General features: G+C 42.7%; 1 protein-coding gene across 3 annotated transcripts in view; it reads left to right on the top strand.

The window, feature by feature from the left end:
* The window catches only part of Wasf1 (WASP family member 1), a 46,246-nt gene extending 41,589 nt beyond the window's left edge, over positions 1-4,657 (top strand). For all 3 annotated transcript variants that reach the window (XM_055616192.1, XM_055616193.1, XM_055616191.1), the window contains exons 7-9: positions 1,049-1,228; positions 2,284-2,912; positions 3,802-4,657. In XM_055616192.1, coding sequence (XP_055472167.1) covers positions 1,049-1,228; positions 2,284-2,912; positions 3,802-3,959 — 967 coding nt within the window. In that variant the 3' untranslated portion in view covers positions 3,960-4,657. The remainder of the gene's footprint in view (positions 1-1,048; positions 1,229-2,283; positions 2,913-3,801) is intronic.
* Positions 4,658-22,793: the final 18,136 nt, after the last annotated feature.

Here is a 22,793-nt window from a genome sequence, read left to right as displayed (position 1 = left end):
CTAGGCAGGTTATTTTCATATTTGGACTTTGTGTTGCAACATTAGAAAGAAAAGCTTCAAATGGATACTTTTCTGCTTTGTTTTAGCTTTTCTCTGAAGACTTAACTCTTTCCTAATAGTTCAGGTAGAGTGTATTAGACCGCCATAATAGATGTATCTAGGATATTTTTTAAGTATTAGTTCATCACATGTGAACCAAGAGTTAAGAGGTTCAGTTCTGTTCTTTCTGTCTCCTCCTACTTCCTTTCTTTTCCACATCTCCAAATTCAGATATATCAGGGATTTCAGACAGAATTACTTAACTTCCTTTACAGACATGTGACCTAGATCCTGCTCCTTTCTCAGGGGCCAAGGGTCCTGTCTAGCATACTACCATAACAGATACGTGCCTTGAAACTCCTGTGGAAAAATCTATATATGGGTTATTGTACTGATTTTATTGGAAAAGAGCTTAATGTTTTCTTTTGAAAAACACGGAAAGTATTAGCGGCATAACTGAAATACTGGGGCCTATTTTAAGAGGCATGCATATCTGAGAGATATTCCTTAACTATGGTGCTAAAAGGGGCTGAAAGAGTAGAAATCAAACAAGCAAACAAAAAAGTGCATAGCTGAGCGCTTCTGCTACAGTTAGACATAGGTGCCTGTAAGTGGAGGAGTTTGTGACATGCACCGTGCATATCTGTTACCAGCTCTGCCCCCAGAAAGTGCTGCAGTCCGTAAACGCAAATCCCCACATGCTCAGCTACAATTTTGTTTTATCTAAATCTTACATTGCCCTGTTACTCAGTGATAACTCTGAGTTTTCTTGCCGTCTCTGTGACCCTAGAAGCAGAGTTTTATTGCAATACCTTTGGAAATCATTAGTTTAAGAAAACAAAATGTCCAAATGATAATGAATTCCATTTTTTATACTTATGACTGCTCGATCATTGGGTAAAAAAAAAAAATTTTTTTCTACAGAAGTAACTACTGGCATTTAAAAGATTAGCCATTGCTGTAGCATTTCATCTCTATTAGACACATTGATAACATATATTTCTTTAAGGCCGCAGACATACGTGGATCATATGGACGGATCTTACTCACTTTCCGCCCTGCCCTTTAGTCAAATGAGTGAACTTCTGACCAGAGCTGAGGAAAGGGTCTTGGTCAGACCACATGAGCCACCTCCACCTCCACCAATGCACGGAGCAGGAGATGCAAAGCCCATACCCACCTGTATCAGGTATGTGGGGACAGCCTCCTAATGCTTTAGTCTCAGGGATTAGCCACCTTTTCCTTTAAGGGATCAATAATAGACATTTTAGGCTTTAAGGACAAATCATTTCTATCACAGGTGCTCTAGTCAACCATCATTGGGTGGAAGCAGCGTGAGATTGTCTATAAATTACTTTTAGGGAGCCAGTCACCTTTAGCTTATGAAACGTGTTTGCTTTCCTCTGATCAGAGCTGGCATATTCTCCTGGGGACATTTGGTTCATTGCTGTAAGGATTAGTGTTTTCACATAATTACAGCTTTGTTAACTAGCATTAGCATATATAGTTTATTAAGAAAATGAATTTTTGCAATGTGGTAAGGTTCTAAAATATGGAGGCCAAAGGTGTTAGTTTGTTATTTAGCAACTTCAAAGGCCATAGGCAGTTGCTTGTAGCACTATTTCAGCAAAGCTATTTTAAACTTCAATATGATCAGGTAGAAAATTTTAACATAGGCATATTAAAGAAGTTTTCTAATAGAGGAATACACTCCAGCTTTGCCATTTGTAGTTGAAAATAGGATAAACCACAAAAACCTCCTATTGCTGGCTTATTTGGTATTCAGGTCTTAGAAAGAAAGAGGGCTGTAAATTTCCTTTTGTGGTTTTTAATGAGCTGGCATTGGCTTCACTGAAATGCCATACGATGCACCTTAACAGCCTATAAAAACACCAGCATCCTGCTTGCCAAGTGGCGCTCTAAGTATGGCCTCAGACACTGCAGTGCGGTAAGTGCGGCATCGTGGAGGACTCCTATCAAAGCCAGACTTGAACACTGTTTACTAAAGCAAGCACAAGCTTCCCGAATGCGTTGATAGTCGAGACTGTTCAGAAAGCTAGACTCTCAGAAACCAAGGCAGCACCCATGAGTTTTCTTGTACTCTTTTAGTTCTCATTCCTTTGAAGTAATTTAAAGTTTCTATAGGAACTTAGACACGTTTGTTTTGATGTAGCTACCGGCAGTCCTTTATAGTTCTTTATAGTTTCCTCTTTAGTAACTTCTAGGCTCTCTCTGTCATTTCAGTTCTGCTGCAGGTTTGATAGAAAACCGCCCCCAGTCTCCAGCTGCAGGCAGAACACCTGTGTTTGTGAGCCCCACCCCCCCACCTCCTCCGCCACCTCTTCCATCTGCCTTGTCAGCTTCTTCACTCAGAGCTTCGATGACTTCAACGCCCCCCCCTCCAGTGCCACCTCCCCCTCCTCCTCCAGCCACTGCTGTGCCAGCCCCGGCCGTACCGCCACCCCCAGCCCCTCTTCAGATCGCCCCCGGCGTTCTCCACCCAGCGCCTCCTCCAGTCGCTCCTCCGCTGGTGCAGCCCTCTCCTCCAGTGGCTAGAGCCGCCCCAGTATGTGAGACTGTGCCAGTTCACCCACTCCCACAGGGTGAGGTGCAGGGGCTGCCTCCGCCCCCACCCCCGCCACCTCTGCCTCCGCCTGGCATCCGGCCATCATCACCTGTCACAGTTGCAGCTCTTGCTCATCCGCCCTCTGGGCTACATCCAACTCCATCTACTGCCCCAGGTCCCCATGTTCCATTAATGCCTCCATCTCCTCCATCACAAGTGGTACCTGCTTCTGAGCCAAAGCGTCATCCATCCACCCTACCGGTGATCAGTGACGCGAGGAGTGTGCTGCTGGAAGCAATACGAAAAGGTAATTTCCTCAGCGGTGGACAGCACTGGTCCAGACATGGAGATGCTACCAGATTCCACACATACAAACTTTCAAGTTCTCATGTTTTTTAACAGACAGGGCTAGGTAGAACTCGGATTTTGAATGACTTTCAGGAGAAATAGGACATGCTTAACCTGTAGGGTTTCTTAAAATAAATGAGGACCTGAAAGCACTGGGGGGATTGTAGCTCAGCTGTTAGAACGCTTGCCTGGCGTGCCCAGGGCCCTGGGCTTCAACCACGTGCTGCATGAGACTGAACACAGTTCCGTACTACACAGTACTTGTGATCCCACGGCCTGGGAGATAGAGGCAGGAGGGCCATCAGAAGTCCTAGGTGATGCCTGGCTCCGGTTAGTCCCGTGGCAGCCTAAGCTACGTGAGACTGAAAAAGAAAGGAATTTGAAGCAGTGGACGTCTGTGATACAGAAAGTTTAATAACAAGTTGTCTCTAACACCTACATTAATCTTTTAAAATGGTATGTTCAGTGTATTTGGGGTGTAATTGATGTTCGTTTTGCCAGATGCCTCTCCAGGATTAAGGTTCTTCAATTAGAAACAAGGAAGAACATATTTACTCATTGCTTAACCCAGCATTTCCTAGGCAGGAGTCAAGAGTGTAGAACAATAGTGCCTTTCCTGCAGGTACAGGGGACAGGGAAAATGGGGGGCGGGGGGACAGTCAGTATCTGATTTGCAGATGATTGTGTAACAGAAGACTTAATGACCCAAATATGATTCCTTCAAATTCTTTTTTTTAGTGGCGTTTGCTGTTTATTTTTCCGTTGGTATTATTCACATGCTTTTGGTTTTAATCCAGAAAGATTTTGCATTCTGATTGAAAATGATTGGCTTGGCTTTGCCGTATCAGGTATTCAGCTACGCAAGGTAGAAGAGCAGCGTGAACAGGAAGCTAAGCACGAGCGGATTGAAAACGATGTCGCCACCATCCTGTCTCGCCGCATTGCCGTGGAATATAGTGATTCTGAAGATGACTCGGAGTTCGATGAAGTGGACTGGCTGGAGTAAGGAAGTTGCATTGCTGTGTATTGCAAGACTGAATGCACATGTCCTCTGTGGCGCTTGTTCTTTGAAAATGTTTGGTCATTCTAGTGTTTTGCTTCCTACTCCTCATAACAAATAACCCTTCTCCTCCATCATTTTTGATTTCTATAAAAAGTATTAGCATAAATTTCAAGCTAAATATTTTACAGTGGCTTCTCTTATTTTCCCCCCCTGGAAAAATATAATTTGGTCCAATAAACCGCTAAGTATTAAGCATGGACAGCCGTTATTAGCGTAGCAGATTCCATCTTTGATACACCTTAATTGTGCACTTTGTGATTTTCTTTTTAAATTTAAAGAAAGCAACTGAGAATGAAATCTTGAAGGCAGCTCTGTTAATGAGCCTTATTCCATTTCTTGATGTTTTAAATGAAGAAACACTGCCTCAATTATATGAATACACTCAGAAAGAACATTTAGCTTGTAGTATTGAATTCTATTAAAGGAATGGTTAATTTTTGTTATCATTTTATTGTTTTAAATACCTGCCTTATTTGAACGTTTAGCAGAACCCTTTCCCACTTATATATTGTGTGGTACAGTTTTGCTTGCCTATAGAAGTTTAAAGTTTTTCCACGTGAACTACTCAGAATAAGCATATGTGTAACTTACAGAATGTGAGAATAACAATCTGATGTAATAAACGGTTCATTTTAAAGGTTCTCAGGTGTCACTGAATGAATCTGTTGGTAAGGCAGTGCGTGGAAAATTTCAAGGAGCGACTTCGGCTGTTAAGTTCCTCTTATAACGTACAAGTGGTCTCTTCTGTGAGGGAACTTTTTTTCAGCTGTACTTTGTTTATTTTTATCCATCTATTTATTTATTACAATTTATTCACTTTGTATCACTTTGCATGCCAAGCTTTTCTGAAGTTTCACAACTACATCTCTCAGCTCCCTATGATCTCAACCTCCCAACCTTTGCTGTTTGCTGTCCGCATGCCTCATTGTCAGTTTATCGCCACTCCTGCCAGATGTCTGTGATGATGAGCTGTTCGTGTTTGTATCAGTTGAAGGCATCAGGGAGGCAGCCTTGACGTCAGACACGTAAGGAGCCTGCAGGGACTATGCTTGCCTGCAGTGCATGCGGTCCAGCGTCTGGAGGGCTGACAAGAACGAGTCAGCCTGGGCTGCACGGTAAGGTCTGGTCTCAACAAAACAAAACAAAACAAAAACCAAGCTAAATAGATTCAGGCAGGTTGGTTTCTGTGTTTATTTTGCTTTTTTTTTTTTTTTTAACAGCCTTGTATCCACAACTTGCGGTTTAGTTTCCAGTTGATACAGTCAAGAGGTGCATGGTGCGCCTGTGCCTCCAGTCTGGGAGTCTCTAAGACATGCTTTGACCCGGAGCATGTGGCCAAAATGAGGCTGTAGCAGTTGTACACACAGGCCTCCTCCCCGTGCCCATTCCGCTCCCCTCCCCGCCCCCAGGTTGTCCCACAAGCCCTCATAGACAGCAGCACTAGGAGGAGACTGGGTTAGAGCAGCCGTGCCCAGGTTCGATGCTTCCTGGCCTACAGTAAACAGGCGAACAAACCCGAGCACGGACGCGTGCGCCCATAAGCAGAAAATGAGCTCTCGGTCTTGCATCTGACTTTTGAGGGGTGTTATCTCATGAAGCGTCATTGGGGAATGAGGTGACTAATTCGTAAAGTCGTCTGCTAAGGAGATACTGTCGGAGGTATTTAACCAGCAACACGTGATCCGTATAAAGTAGAAATAATGAACTACATCCAACAATTTGTGTAGTAAAAAAATGTCCTAGTGGCTTAAATAAACATAAGATTTGTTCCAGTCTCTTAGATAGCTTAGTACAGACCAGTGGCTCTCAACCTCTCTAATGCTGCGACCTATAATTTTGCTACTGTTATGAATCGTAATGTAACAGTGTGACACGCCGGAGGATATCTGATATGCAACCCCTGGGAAAGGGTCTCGACCCACAGGTTGAGAACCGCAGATTTAGGACGAGTTTAAATATCCACTCAGGATTCTTTCCAGCCTTAGGAAAATATTGTATCAAACTTAACTTAAAATATGACAGTTTAAAGTCTTCTTAAGTGTGCTTATAATTAAAAAGTCATAACTGGCGTGTGTGTGTGTGTGTGTGTGTGTGTGTGTGTGTGTGTTGGGAGGGGACCACACATGACATGTCCGCATGTGGAGGCCGGAAGACAGCTGTCAGTCTTCATCTTTCACCTTGCTTGGGAGATGAGCTCTTGCTGCTTACCACTGCATGTAGCAGGATCGCTGGCCTGCGAGCTTCTGGGGTCTCATCCGTCTTCCCTCCCATCTGCGTGGAGGCGTGCTAACAGTGTGGATGGGCACTGCTACACTGAGGTTTCTACCGATCCTTGGTACCCAAACTCCTTGGACTCCTGTGGCAACCGCTTTGCCCACTAAAGCATCTCCCTAGCCCCCAGTGTACTTATATAAAGATTAACTAAAACCAAACAACCAAAACATAATCGTGTGGGGCTTGAACAATTAAGGGAAATGCAAAAGAAAATTGATGAAATTTTCTTAGTAATAAAGTAGATAAGTTTATCAATAAAGCCTAGAAGTATATATATCATAGTTTATAGAGTCTCTGGTTTTTGTTTTTGAGCATATTTCTGGAAGATAAAAAAAAATGAAGAAGCCAGAACTCCACTGTAGAGTCGAAATAATCTTTCATTGTAGGATATTCAGCTTACTCTGGTGAGATTTTTTTCTTTTTTAACAAAGTATGTGGGGTCGGCTTTATCTACATAAGAAGGATGAAAGCTAATGGATGATGACTACCTTCTCATGGCCAAACTTTCTCCATATTCAGCAGGGCTCTCACAACTGCAGAATCAAAATGAACATATGCTGTGGGCACCACTCATCACCACATGACCGAGTCCTTTGTTTCTGTATTTAATCCACCTGCTTGAAACCTTCCTCCCCTTTGGGCTCTTCCCGGTGACGCTGACTCAGAAGTGCAGAGAATAGCTTGCATCAGTGGTGCTGGGATAAAATGCATCCTTTGCCTATAGAAGGGCAGGGTATTCGTCTGTACCTATCTACGTGAGGGGCATGCGTCAGCTTCAGGAGTCCAAAGCGTGTCAAGCTGTCACCATGGTCCCATGACATATAGTAACATGAGCAGATGAGATGGAGCCCAAAGGAAAAATAATGTAAATGTGGATTGTGTTGTATAAACTGTGCAGGACTCCTGTGGCCTTATCTTTGGAAAGCCCCACCCTTCCTCGCACATCCATCATATTTTCATGAAGTCTCTCTGGTCATCACAGCTATAGCAGCTTAGGAGTGGCTTCTGCTCAAAAGCTGACAATCATTAATATTTCTGAAGTCTTTTTTTTTTTTTTTTAGGGTAAAAAGCAAAATTGTGTTTTAATTAGAATCCTCATGAGTTACTTTCAAAGAACTTTAACTTCATCCTCAGTAAACATGACAATGTATACAGGTGTTTTGCCTGGAGTTTTGTATGTGGACCACTTGTATGCATGCTGCCCACATTGGCCAGAAGAGGTCATTAGGTCCCTGGATCTAGAGTTTCAGACAGGTGTGAGCTGCTAGGTGGGTGCTGGGAACTGAACCTGGATCTCCATGTCTCCAGCTAAAACTGCGAAGCCATCTTTCTAACCCCACTACCTTTTTCTCTTGGTGTTAGCTGTTTAAGAAAACAAAACAAAAACTCCCCGAAGGGAAGTAAGTATAAGATAAATTATTTCAAGCTTCTAAAAAAAAAGAAATTCCTTTTTGCACCCAATATCTCTATTAAACTCACTTAACAAGAGCTGCATATAAACCAGTAAAAAGATGCTCATTGTTGCAAATCAGGATTTAAAGATAGCTTTTCTGTGTTGAACTAACGAAATGTCAAATCAGGGAATTTCTGAGTTGGATAGAAATAGTTATAATTAATTAAAAGCAACTTACTGAAGCCAAACAGAATGTATAGGCCCTTGTAATACGTATAATGCACCCCTATTTATTCACTGCTGGATGAAGAACACATTTATTTATGTTCTCCATGACTGGACTGTAGAATGCAGCCATAATCTCTGTTGCTTTTCAAGCCTGACAGCCAGGCTCTGAGTAAAGAATGAATACAGCCTTGAATGAGCATTTGAGACACTTTTTTTTTTTTTTTAAGTCTAGTCATCAATACCTTTTTCTCATTATTGTAAGGCCAGCTGCTCTGCCTTTTCCTTTATGGGGGAAGCACACACACATACACACACAGCTGAGCCTGTATTGAAGTCTTTTTCAGGGTATGCATCCTCTTTTCTGTAAACTTGGAATGATTTTGAGTATTTTACTGTATGCACATGTGTATCCTTGTGGACCCTGGGTGTATTATACTCAAAGACTTTTTGATAATTTTCTTGTTTATCCCTGCTGCCTTTAGGCTAACTTTTTTAATACTACTTCTTTGATACAGAACACAGATATCTTCGTGACTAATAAAATTCCCCATCCACCCCTCTGACCTGAAACAACAGAAAGGACCCAGGAGTTATTTAATCTCAGTTTGTTTTCTATTTTAACATCTTCCAGTATTCCATTGTGTTTATTTTATTTGTAATCGTAAAGGTCATGAAGTATGCTTCTAACTTTAATGAAACTATATAGGAAACACTTAGACCACTCTAAATGGGGCACATCTATTAGAGATGGTTTGTTTTTATTCTGTTTTATTCTGTTTATTGGATGACTTCTTTACACCTTCAGGATTGAAATGGTGCTTGTTATTGACAGTGAACAGAGCGCTCTTTTCTGAGGATACAGATAAATTAACAAAGCACAATGAACATTATGTTAGGGAAGCTTACAGTACAGACACTGTTTTACTTTCTTTTTAATCGCTGTGACAAAACACCATGACCAAGACAACTTACGGAAGAAAGAGTTCATTAGGGGCTTCAGTTTCAGAGAGTGAGCCTAGGACCATCGTGGCAGTGAGCATGACAGCAGGAAGGCGGATATGGTGCTGGCGCTGTAGCCAAAGCTTCCATCCTGATGTTCAAGCTTCAGGCAGAGAGAGAGAGTCAAGACTGGTAATGCTCTGGGTTTTTGAAACCTCAAGGTCCACCCTCATAGACTCACCTCCTCCAACAAGGCCACACCTCCTAATCCTTCCCCTAAGGCCACAGTTCCACTAAGGGAGGACTTGAGTGTTCACACATGTAAGCCCAGGGGCGTCATTCTCATTCAAACCACCACGTTCACTCCCTGGCCCCTTACAGGCTCATGGCCATGTAATGCAAAATGTTCTTAGTACTACAGCTTCAAAATCCCCAGTCTTTCGCAGTCTCGTAATTGTTACCCCTGCAAAATCAAGAAGCAAATCACATACTTCCAGCATATATGGCACAGAATATATATTACCATTCCCAAAAGAAGGGAATGGCACATGGTGAGTGATTCCTGGACTGAAGCAAGACCAAAACCCAGCAGGGCAAACTCCAGATTTTGTAGCTCTGTGTCTGATAACGGAGGGTTTAGGTGGTTCCACCCTTCTGGGTTTGCTGAGTACACACACACACACTTCTCTAGGGCTGCTTCTGCTCCCTCACCGCAGCTGCTCTTGCCTCTGGCCTCACCAACATCTCCCAGTCTCCCATGCAATCCAGGCTTCACTCTCACAGCTTTGCAATGGCCTCTCAGGGACTCCCCTGCCACACACATGCTTGGCTTCAGAGGCTTTCCTTAATGGAGGCAGATTTCACAACCCCTTTACTCCTGTTCCCCTCATGAGTCTAAAGTCAGAGGCTTGTGGCAGATGCTGCCAAGTTCAGCTGCGGACTTGGGTTAGAAGCTGCCCCTGCCACGCATTACATTTGCATAAACTGATTTGCTGTTACTTTCTATTGTTGCATAAGCTTTTGCTTTTTGTACATTGGGAACTTAACTAGATGGTATCTTGCACTGAGGGTACTATTTCCTTTATTCCATTTCCTTTTCTCTTTCGGCATAAGCCTTAGCTCATCTCCTGATGTTTGCTTTCTTCTTAAGCTGTTCATTTTGTATTTCTTTGTACCCTGCTTGGTCCTTTTCACCTGCCACCACTAATAACCAAGTGACAGAATCAATATTAAGCTATCTTGAAATCTTTTCTGCCAACAAAATCAGTTCAAAACTCTTCAGTTTAACCTTAAGCAGATTCTTAGGACAAAGGCAAAAAGCAGCCACATTCTTTGCCAAAATATCACAAGAATAGTCTTTATTCCAGTTGCTATTGTTGTTTTCCTTTGAAATCCCTTGAGCTGGGCCTCCATAGTCCGCACTGAGGTCAGTCAGTGCTACTGTCTTCTAAACTTCTACTAGAATGGCCCTTTAAACCCTGCTTGCAGCATTCGTCAGCTTTCCTAGAACAAAGTCCCAAAGTCTTCCATGTTCTTAAAACAAAACAAAAAACAAACACATGGTCAGGCCTGCTTCCTGGTACCACCTTCTGTCTTAGTTACTTTTTTAATTTGCCATAACAGCATCATGCTGAAGGCAGCTGATTTAGTTGGGGTTTCTATTGCTAGACTGTTCTTAGAGAGGAAAGAGTCAAGATGGCTTCTAGGGTCGAGGCTAGTAAGGGAGAAGCCGGTTTGGAGAAGTGTGTGATGCTGTTGGAGTTTTGGATAGATGAGGGTGTGGTTGGACAGAAGGATTCATTAAGGATGGGAGAGGGCGGGTATGCGCTCCGTAGAAAAGGTAGCAATAGGAAATTTCAATAAGCAATTGCTGAGGTTGGTGACCACGAAAGTACTGTATCTCTAGTGTGCAGTCTGGAGGGTGGTTTGCTTGCTTTCCAGCAGCCTGACCTAATTTCATGATTAAATTTCCACATTGGAGCTCTCACACAGTTCGCTTCCGTGCTGGCTTGATCTCCTCTTTTCGTGAGGTACATTCACAGGCCCTTCTGAGGTGTCAGTTCATGCAAGCAAACCTTCCTTTCATCGTAAGACAGCTCTCCACCTCCCCAGGTTCTACATCACCTCAACTCCTTGCAGGCTTAGGATGCAGACCCGCTTTTCCCATCTCACCTGCAGAATTTTTCAGATTAACAACTATAGCCGCTCTTTACATGGACAACTTTTCAGTCTAGAGGTCTTCCTTCTAAGCGTCCTGACAGAGAATTCTGCTTTGATGATGGTGTAAATCGGAACAAAGAAGGAGCAAAGGGAAGCCCTCTGGGATTTGACTCTTGTCCTCTTTTATGTCTGAGTTTATCTTGTCTGCCCAATTTACTCTTGTCAGCAGGAATCCGTTTTATTCCTCAGCTCAGATAATAAGTATCTGTGGTCTTATTAATTTTACCTCTCAGAGCATATTGAGATGAGACCAAAGGTTTAATGATTGGGTTGGTTGATGTTTTTATCCCACAGTTCCTTGGCAATAGACATTTTACCCTTAGCAAGGCTTTTCAGAAATGTCAGGTGTAGCTGCAGTGGCAGAATGGGTAATTCTGTGTCAACTGCCCAGCATTACTTAAAAAACAAAACAAAACTCAGAAGCGAAGTGCCTGCTAAACCAGAGGCAAGCATTCATTCCAAAGTCCAAAACTGGACTCCTCCCTTTGGTGTTTTAATATTTTTATGTGAGAAACGCATGTTGGAAACGTCACAGTTTAAGCTCCATAATCTATCAGTAAACCTTCCGCAACCCCCGGCGGGTCACACAGTAGAATACTGTCATTACCCCAGAGGCTCACATGATGCCTCCTAACTGCTGCCTTTTCCCAAACTCCAGCCTCAGACTAGCAGACTACAACAGCGGCCTCTGGAAGACAGCATGGGACAATCATCCCCACCACGGTGAGAAGGGGAACTGCATTAAAATTAGTAACTTTTCCCCGACAGGAAAATCTAATCATGAAAATACTGTTGTCTTGTTTTGCCTAAATCTGAGGGTATGCGGAAATAAATGGACTTTTCATTTCGCTAGGACAGGCAGGCAGGTGTGTCTGGTGGTTTAAAGCTTGGTGAGGTGTAGCCATGTTTTCTTCTGCCTGCGCTTTGCTTTATGGTATGGTTCGTGGTATAAACGGCATAGTTTATCTACTTTCCTGTTGATTACCTCATGTTGGGAACTACATATAAGTGGAACCAAGTCACAGGGATACTCATCCCTTTAGTCTTAAAAGATGATGCCAAACGCTTCCCCAAAGCAGTTGTGTCTTCTACCTGCCATCACAGTTCTGTTCCTTCTCGCCCTTGCTCGCCTTTGAGGATTGTACTGTTTCATTGTAGTCATTCGTGTGGGTGTGTGGTGATGTGTTCTTGTAGTTTTAATTAATTTTCCTTTCCCTGAGTTCTAATAAGACTCGGTGTGTTTTTATGTGGCTATCAGCCATACCATCTTCCTTTGATAAACCTCCTTTTTGGTAGTGCCTGTTGGGGAAGTGGTACTCATTCTAATGAAGTCTATTTTATCAGTGTGTGTGTGTGTTCTGTTTAAGATTTTCTTATGCTTGGGTTACAGCGATTTTCCTATGTTCACTTCCAGAGACTGTTTTCATCTTTTATATCTGGAGTATAGACTGTCTGGGGTTACAGCGATTTTCCTATGTTCACTTCCAGAGACTTTTCATCTTTTACATCTGGAGTATAGTCCGTCTGGGGTTGATTGTTGTGTAGACTGTGGTGCTGAAAGCATAGATACACAAAAACCCGTGTATTGATAGCACACATCCTCATAGTGGTGTCAGTTTTTGTTACAGACTTAAATAAGGATTGGTAACCAGAATGAAATCCCAATTCCCTTGTTTTTCTGTGGGGTGGAGCTTACCAATCTTGATCTTTTGCTTTTCTGTATAAATTTAGACTCAGGTGGGCAGAGAACAGACAAGACGTTCAAGCAGAACAGCCAGATCATTGCGTAGCCTACGTTTCTGCTGCTGTTGTGTGCTTTCGACGCTTCTGGCCTCTGGTGTGGCTGAAGAGGCTCAGCTGCACCTCTCTAGGAGCTGGGCATGATGGCACGTGCACCCCTTTAATCCTCAGCCTCAGAGGCTGAAACAGGGACTGGCCAGAGTTCGTGTCAAGCCTGGTCCACAAGCAAGTCCCAGGGCTACAGAGTAAGACCATTCTTAACACACAAGTAGTCTCAGCACGCTGCGCCTCTGCTGAGCAGATCTGCAGTCGCTTGTAGGTAATTACTGTGTTCCTTGCTGAGCTGTGCATTGCTGAGTAAGAGTGGCCAGGACCCGAGCCTAAGCTTCCATGGGAAAGCAGCCAGCTCTCTCTCAAAGGGTACAAGTTGCAGGGCCTTCAGAGCTGCCCTTTGCCAGATAGGGAGTGTTTTGTCGGTCCCTGTTTATTAAGTCTTCATCCTGGTGCGGAGTTGAATTTTGTCAGAATGTTTTTTGTATATGAATCCAATGATGTGGTTTTCTCTTTTAGTAATATTAAGTGTGCGTGTCTAGAAGTAGATGCTTGATCATCACTCCTTTTCTTTGCTGCTGGGTTTGATTTGTTAACATTTTATTAAGAGATGATACTGCTGATCAGGAGAAACAATAGTTTTCCCTTTCAGTTTTTTTGTTTTGTTTTGTTTTACTCTGTCTTCTTAAATACATTCTTGCCTCTATTTTCTCAATTTGTGTAAGCTTGGCATCGTATTTTTTTTTTTTTTTAAGTATTTGAACCTATCTGGGTTAATAGGTTCCCCCTTTCCATCCCCCATGGGAATTTTTTTCTTTACAAAGTCAAAAAAAAAAAAAAAAAAGATTTGATTTTGTTAATAGACAGTAGGGTTTGTTTTTTTTTTTTTTTTTTACATTTCAGTTGTGTCCATGTCACTTAAACTGTTGAACTTATGGGCATAAATCGATCATAGTATGTACTTACTGTCCTTGAATGGCAGAATCTGTTTAATATATGGTTTCATCTTATCTGTGGTCCTTGGAATCCAAGGGCATCGACTCTGTGCGGTAGTGTCTTTAATTGGTTTGGAGCTTTCTCTGCCTTTTTCTGTCTTTCCTCTTAGAATTCCAGGCGCTGGCATGTTAGAAGTCCCACTGTCTCGGTCTCTTACCCATCTTTCTGTAGTTTTCATACATTTAAGTTTCATCTTAGTATGTTCTTCTGCCTTCAGAACTGAGTGAGTCTTTGTTGAGCCTGAAGTTCTATGTTTATCATTTGTAGAATATGTCATTTTAAAAAAAGATCCCAATTTCCTGACTATTTATTTATTTATTTATTTATTTCTACTTAGTTTACATCCAGATCACAGCTTCCCCTCTCTCCTCTTTTCCCAGTCCCTCCCTCTCTTCTCCCCTCCCCAAGTCCTCCCATCCTTTCCTTCTCCTCAGAAAAGGGGGGACCTCCCATGGATATCAACTAGCCATTACCTATCTGAGTTTCAGTAGGACTAGGGCATCTAATTCTATTATGGCTAGGCAAGGCAGCCCAGTTAGGGGAAAATGATCCAAAGGCAGGCAACAGTGTCAGAGGCAGCCCCTGCTCGTGCTGTTAGGAGTCCCACATGAAGACCAAGCTGTTACATATGTGCAGAGGGCCTAGATCAGTCCCATGCATGTTCTCTGTTTGGTGGTTCAGTCTCTGTGGCCCTCCACAGACCCAGGTTAGTTGATTCTGTAGGTTTTCTTGTGGTGTCCTTGACCTCCCTTGCTTCTACAATCCTCCTTCTCCCCCTTTCACAGGATTCCCTACGCAGTGCCTAATGTTTGGCTGTGGGTCTCTGCATCTGTCTCCATCAATTGGTCGGTGAAGCCTCTCAGATGACGGTTATGCTAGGCTCCGGTCTGCAATATACCAGAATATCAGTAATAGTGTCAAGAGTGGGCTCTCTCTCATGGCTTAGGCATTGGCTAGTCATTCCCTCAAGTTCTGCTTCTTTACCCCTGCACCTATTGTAGGAAGGAAAATTGTGAATCAAAGGTTTTGTGGCCAGGTAGTGTCCCAGTCCCTCCACTTGAGGCTTTGCATGGCTACAGAAAATGTGATTCATTTACACAGAGGACATTGGCTAGCTCAGTTATCATCCACTTCAAAATTAATGTAAAGCCCATTTTTGTTACTTATAAAAGCCAACAGAAATAGTCATTTCTTTTTCATCTTTAGTGTGAGTTTTCACACTAATGCAGTTTTCACATTTTAAGCAAGGCTTTTAAGCTTAAAATTAAACTGTTTGTTGCATGCAGCTGCATTTTAAGACATATCAAAACAACAGTAAAAAATAATAAGAGAGAGAGAAAGAGACGGTGAATAATCTAGGCTATTTTTAACTAGCAAAGCATAGATACAGAGGCTTACGTGAGAGCTGGAAGTAGTACGTCCAGGAGTATTTTGAGGGCTGAGAAAATTGAAGTGACATGGTCCTTTCAGATGGCCAATGTGTTGCTCAGGTCTTACAGGGCGCCGTTTGAAGTTGTACAGCTTCATAAATTAAGTCCTGAGGGTACTTGGACATTTGACAATATTTTGTGAAGTTCAGTGCTGTTTTAACTTTGAGTCACTGTAATCTTCGTTGGTAACCAATACTCTCCTCACACGTGTCTCTGGCAACAGTTTTGCTAACGGGTAGACCCTGTCTTTTATCTTTCTCCTCCTACTTCTTGGTCCGGCGCATATTTATTAAAATACTAGTTGTCTAGAATCTTTAAAAAAAAAAAAAAACATTCTGGATATGGCTCCCTTTCAGACTCCGAAGGGTCAAAATTATACAAGCTGCAGAGAAGGGTGAAGTGCTGTAACTGCCCTCGTTACCCTTCTGTTATTTTGGTATCAGGCATGCTCCTGAGCAGCTCACGTGAGTTCTCAGTGGACTTTGCTGATAATAGAACTAGATGGGACATGTGTTACGCTCATCTCAGGGATGAAGGAGCCCAGGCCCAGAGCTGCAGCCTGGCCTGCGTTCACGGGGCGTGAGGGCTGGTTTTGCTCTCAGCTCCGTCCAGTTCCACAACTTGTCTAAAATCGTCGTTATTACTGGAAACTTCTATATGTGTATTTGCCCTTTAAGAAATAAAGTGGCAACAATACTCGTGTATCACTTGTCAGAATGTATTATAATTGCTTGTTATCCTCTTCCTGACGGACTCTTAAGAATCTCAGTCTGTGTGTGTGCATGCGTGTGTGTGTGTGTGTGTGTGTGTGTGTGTGCGCGTGCGCGCGCGCTACCCAGCCCATAAGCTTGTGGGGTTCTCCTGTCTCCGCCTCCTTTCCTTCCTGTAAGAGCCGTGCGATCACGGCCGCACACTACCACATCCAGAATTCACATTTGCACAGCGGGCATTTTACCGGCTGAACCCTCTCCCCGGGCCGGAACCTTAAGAACTATATCCTGTTAACTTTATGTCTCCTTGGCCTTCAGTCTAGATTGAAGTTCGTGGGAAACTGTCAGTCAATGGCTGCTAAAATAACTTTTTTAATGCATGAATTAGTGTCATTATTAGAGTTTATTACTGTGAGATGCTAAAAATACAGAAGCTGAAATAGCTGTGGCTTTTTACAGTGCACAGAGCTAACAGGAACGTGTTGACAGTCCTTGTGCTTGAATGTTGCTTTCTCGTTCATTTTTCCCACCCTCCAGTTAGTATTTACTAATACACCAGACAAAAGACTGCCTGCAGATATAAAGAATAACAGAGGTGAGGTAGCTTACATTTTCTCCTGAAGTGTGTGTGCCACTGCCTTTTTTGGAAGGTTACTGAAGGACACTTGCTCACACTGAACAAAATCTCTTCTTTACATAGCCTATTTCTGTTGACCTCAGTACAGTTTGTCCCTCTACAATGGATAGGCTCTGTCTAGGCTTTGGTTTGCTCTCATTGTTAGTTCATGGAGTGAGGAGGAAAAGCCTATATGTTACCCAGCACTTATCAAATCCAGCTGGCCCCCAGTTCCTTTTGGGAACTTTGCAACCATTATCATCTCATCAGTAGTTTGTATGCTCCAACATTTGATGTTGTTGTGGCTCTTGGAAGCTCTGGTTTGCCTCTCTGTTTCAATTTGGGATGATGTCTATTGCTCTGTCTCTGAAGTTCACTGCAGATTTTTTTGTTTGATTGGTTTTGGGCTGTAACAAATCTACGTTCAGAAGTCCATTAGCTCTGTTAACTAGACTTTCTGCTTGTAGAGTTTTTATTTAATTCGTTCTCTTTCTGCTGGAATCCCTTTTCTGTTCACGCATGCCGTCTATCTTTTCTACTAGATCTTTTAAATGGTTGTTCAAATATAGGCCATGTCTGATGATGAGCTTTACAAGTCTGTTGACCATGAAATGATACCTCTTTAGTGTCATTTTCCCATATGTTTGCTGGCCACTTACATTTCCCTGTGCATTTGTCTGTTAGACTCCTTTGCCATTGTCTTACAGAACAGTCCTTGTTCTACTGATTTAGGTGGCATAATGGTATGAACTGTAAATGTAGTCTCCTAATCTGTAGCTTGCTTTTCACATCAAGTGTGATGACTTCTATCATTAAATTCTCATAGTCAGATCTACTGTTATTTTCCTTTATGGCCTGTGCTTGGCTTCTCTTCCACCCTGAGGTCATAAAGATGCTTTCATCCAATTTCTCTGAGATGCTTTAAAACTTAGCTCTGCATACCAACTCTGTTAAGTCTTTAACTGTCTAGAATTTTGTTCAGGGTATGAAATAGGGAATCTAGTAGTTGTCTTTATGAATTAAAGCTATCTTATCTACACTGAGTCATAATGCCACCTCTCTCATAGGTCATATTCCCACGTGTGAGTGTGCACTGGTAGGTTATTTCTGTATCATCAGGATGTTTTCCTCATTGTTATTTTACACTATGAGTGTAACCTATACATAGATATTAACATATACAAGTGTAATAAATCTTAAAAAGGTATCTACGGTATTTGTTAGACTGATGCTAAAACTCATTTGGAAAAATAAAGAGCTGAGAACAGTCAAGATTGGGTAAGTGTAACTGGGCTTTTTGGCTACTTTATTGGGTTCCTACATCTACCACCCTTCTCCACCCCAATCTCTTCCAGCCCCCCCCCCAACGCTAGGTAGGCAACAAAGAAGGTTAGAGGGGGAAAGAGGGTGTATACCTCTTTAGACTGCTTCCTGCTGACTTGGGAACATGGAGTTCCTTGGGGCAAGTCTAATCTTTGTCAGCCCAGCAATAGCAAAAGCAGCAGCAGGAACCACCAGCAGTAGGGGAACAGCAGCCACCACAGGCCCTCTCTGGGCTAGCTCTCCCTCTCGAGAATCCCCAGAATTCCAAAAGTAAACTAGCTGCAGCTAGCATAAATCACCCACCTCCTAAAGCACCAGACAAATCATAGTAGCTGTGGACAATCTGAAGCAGCCCCGTATCCCGCACCTGGGATTAAAACAAAAACACATTCACATAGCATAACTGGGTGAGGTGGTTGAGGGAGTGAAGGTACCTATTCCCAAGCCTAAAAACCTAAGTTTAATCCCCAGGCCCCACATCAGCTTATCTCCTGACCTGCACACATGTGCCCTCACACAGTAAGTAGATAAGTACGGGGAGGGGTCAATAAAAATGTTTACATTCAGACGTTATAGTGTGCCTTGGCTTTTCGAACCTTGGATTTTAAAGGGATCTTTGTGGTTTTGAAAAATGTAAAGATTCGTGTAAAGCTGGAACTGTCAGTGAAAGCTTCACATGCAAAAGGAAGGGCAAGATGCAAATGGCCACACCTTAACCCAGGAAAACCCGTGAGGGAAAGGGGAAGTAGCCCCATGGGCCGGGAGCATGCCCCCAGAAAGAACAAGAAAAAGAGAAGATCTTCGAAGGAAGAAACAGCTGCAAGGGGAAAACAACAAAACAAACAGCAACAAGGAACAGATGATGGAGCGAGGAAAGCCCTTTCCCATGTTCTTTAGGGACATGGGAAGTCTACTCACATTTCGGAAGGGAACCGCTTTATTCCTCTACCGTCTACTGTTTAGGCAATGATGAAATCTTGAATGAGCTACTGTTCCCCATCCATCTGTTCTTACTGCTGCTTGCCTGTGCAGTCCGCCCACATCACATACATGCCCGAAGTATTTTAGTTATGATTGGCAGCCTGCACAATACTGTTCACTAGTCCCGCATCACCAGGACTCATTCAGAGAGTCTTCCAGGTCTTGACCTCTGTTCATTCTGGTCACTTGTCACTCATGTTTTCACAGTGGGTAACTTGAGGAAAGGAGGTAAAATCTTCAGCCAGAGCAAAGACTTTGCTAATTTCCTGCTCTTAGCAGCAGACACCCAAAGCATCATTCTTCCGTCACAGCCTGCTGATGTGCACAACCCACTGATGTGCTAATATGTCTGTATCCTTCTGCTCCTCCATGTGGGAACTAGAGCTCAGGAAACCATCAAATATCTGACCCTCTGGCTGCTGCTCTTACTGTAAGCAGTAACTGACCTCCCGGGTGTTTCAGGATTTCTTTCAGCTCTGTGGAGTTCGGCCCACAAGTAGAATCAAATCTTAAACACCTAGTCTAGACACACCATGGCCATCCCATTGATCAGATTGTCTGGGATTCATCTCTTAGGATTGACTTTTCCCTCTTGGCTCTCAGCCTCACTGGATCATTTCTTATATTCTGAACACTGGGTATGTCTTAGCAGGATGCCTTACTCTCAGAATCAAAGTTTAGTCTCTAAACCCAGATCAGAAATGGGCACTTTTCTACTCTGGATACAAGCCATATACAATCTTTCCTCCTGTAGTTAGTGCAAGAGGACAACCAACATCAGAACTGAAACTTGTCCTAGACTCCAGGGGGCTCCTGTGTACTTGACTTCCACACCTTTGATGACCTTGCCTTCCACCCTTCATCAGCTCCAAACACTGGGCACTGAGTTTGTTTCTTAATGTCCCTTAGGAATAATTTCAGACTTACAGAAGAGTTGCCAGAATAGAAGAAAAGACACCCAACCACTGTGTCTCAAAATCCCAGTAACTTTTTGCCTTATATCACTATTTACTCAGAGGTTGTGTGTGAGTTGTACATGTGTACTTTTAAATTGTCTTTTAATGTGTGTGTGTGTGTGTGTGTGTGTGTGTGTGTGTGTGTGTATGTGTGGTGTATGTGTGAATGCATATCTGTGTGTATGGTCATGTGTGTGTTTATATGTGTGGAGTGTGTGTATGTGTGTCCATGTGTGCTTGCATATCTGTGTGTGTGATCAGGTATGATGTACATGTGTGTATGTATATTTGTGTGTGTGTGCTGTGCGCATCCACATGCGGGTGCACATCCGTGTGTTTTGACCTGAGGTGGATGTCACTGTCTTTCTTGGTTGCTCTTCAGCTTTGGTATCAGAGCTCTGACTAGTCAGCCTGCTCTGGAGATGTATTGTCTGCCTCCTGCCTGCTGGGATTGCAAGCAGGCTGGCATACCCTTTCGGCATTTGTGTGGCGCTGGGAATCCAAACCACCGTCAATCTGAACTCCCGCCCTCAAGCTCCAGCAGGTACTTTACCTGCGAAGCCATCTTGCCGTCAGCAAGAACCCAAGCAAGCCACTTAGGTCTGTTCCCACACTGGAATACTACTCTGGCAATGACAGTGGATCAGCTAAAGCTACATACACGACCATGGTTAAAATTCACAAACACTGCATGAAAAACCAGAAGCTGCAGAAACATAGTGTACCGTGTGCTTACAGTTTGAAAACTACACAGTGCAACAATGCCATGCTCTTTGTAGAGGTATATATGTTTTCTGAAAACATATGTACACATAAAAAAGTCTGTGTTCACGTATACGTCTGTGATAAAAATACAAAATGCATGGAAAAGATAAGCATGTACGGTAGTCATGCAGTGGGAAGGTGCTGAGTCTGTGAGACCTAGGCAAATGCTCTCAATTGAACTATGACCCTGGCTAGAGACCAGTTAGGTTGAGTCATTAGCTAGGACCAAGTTAGCTAGGATAAGAAGGAAGGAAGGAAACATAAATGTGTGTGTTTGTGTGTGGGTGATGAATGTGTGTGTTTGTGTGTGAATATATATTTATCACATACAAGATACATATGTTGAAAGATATAATGGAGAGACTGTATATATAAAACATATATACACACACATATATATCAAATACAGAATATATATGTTGAAAGATGACATGAGGAGACTATATATACACACACATATATATGTCATATATAAGATATATATGTTAAAATCACGGGGAGACATTAATTTTGATAGCTGCTATTCTCTAGAGTGCAGTGGCTGTCTCCCAGGGCTTTCTCCTTGGTACCTAAGTCTCTGTCCATGGTGCTAGAGAGTGCTGTCTGTGGCACTGTGCCCTCCCTCTTCCAGCTGCTCCCAGCAGAGACCTGTGTTTCATTCACCACATCTCGTCAGCAAAACGCGCCATATCTCCAGGGGCTTTATCGCATTCCACTAGTGAGCTAATGAGCTTGTTACCCAAGAGCTTGACTCCAGCAGTATTCTGTGCTACAGGATCTTTAAGAGCTGTCCAAGGCTGGGAAGGCTTACACAAAAAGAAGGACAATGAACAAGTGACTGGTCATTTTGAGAAGGTCGGGGTCACAGGTTTCTTGGGTATCTTTTGACTCACAAGAGATAACTATGGCTAGGGGGTCTTATCTGTATTATCATCTTATTATTATCTCTATTGTGCTCTTAATATTGAGAGCCAATAAGTGGTCTCAGGACAAACAAAACCTTAAAGGTGCATGCGTTGGTCCCTGCCTGCCATGGACCAGCTGTACTCTTCCTGACCTCGTATGTTCTCTGGTTCTGTAGAGTCCTGTGCTTTTTCTTTGCTAAACTCGAAATATTCTAGATGTGGCCTTTCAGGATCACTGGAGAAATAGTACTTGTTGGTCCATTGTCCAATATAAGATCTGGTTCTTCCAGAGCCAGACAGAAAGCCAGGAAGCATCGGAGGTAAGACGACGTAGGGTGTGACACCATCTCAGGCTGGTGAAAAGTTAATACTTCCATGAGTGTCTTGGGAAATTGATTTAGAGAAAATGTACATATTAACCATTATTTTATTTCCTGTATTTCAACATGAGCTCCCTTTCAGACATCTGTTTGTCAATGTAGTTTATTAAGGCTTGATTCAGGCCCTTTCCAGGAAAGAATTACTATCTTTCAAAAAGAGAAAAAAAATTCAGCCTTCAGAGTTCTTTCAACTGTACTTTTAACCCCTAAAAATAATGCTACCAACATGAATTCTTTGAAGATCACCAGAGTGACAACTATCTTGTGATAAAATGTGACTTTAGGCTAAAAGGCAGGAGCACGGAACCCACTCTGTTTCTTTTAATGGCATCTTGCTAACCACCACAAAAGAGGAGCTCTTCAAAACCAGATGAAGTAGTCTTCCTGTTGGATTTTAGGAAAAGCCACTCTAGCGAAAGGCCAAGACACTGCAGATATACTATCTAAATGCTTATGCTTACGAATAAATGCTCTCAGCCTCCAAATGTAAATGCTGAAGATTACCACCACTCTTCAACAGATCAACAAACATTAATTAACATTTATGGGACAGACATTTCATTTAAAGAGAGAGCTCTTGGCATGAATATTCAACAAATGTTTGTATAGCTCCATCATGCAATATAAAAACGTTGTAACTTAAAAACAAAAACAAAATGTTCATTTTCTCTCTGTTCAGCTGTTACCTAAATCTCCTTAGCTTCCAGTTTTCACTTAAGCCTTTGCGGTCACAGACCTACTGAGCCCTGAGATGACATTTCAGATATATGTGTTGCCTCCTCCAACTCTTACTTTGGTATGCACTTTTTTTTGTTGATTTTTGTTTGTCTGTTTGTTGAGACAGGGTTTCTCTGTGTAGCTTTGGCTGTC

Source organism: Psammomys obesus, unplaced genomic scaffold (genome assembly GCF_907164565.1).
Source record: "Psammomys obesus unplaced genomic scaffold, mPsaObe1.curated_primary_1811, whole genome shotgun sequence".
NCBI classification, from domain to species: domain Eukaryota; kingdom Metazoa; phylum Chordata; class Mammalia; order Rodentia; family Muridae; genus Psammomys; species Psammomys obesus.
This window is presented reverse-complemented; position numbering and strand designations above follow the sequence as displayed.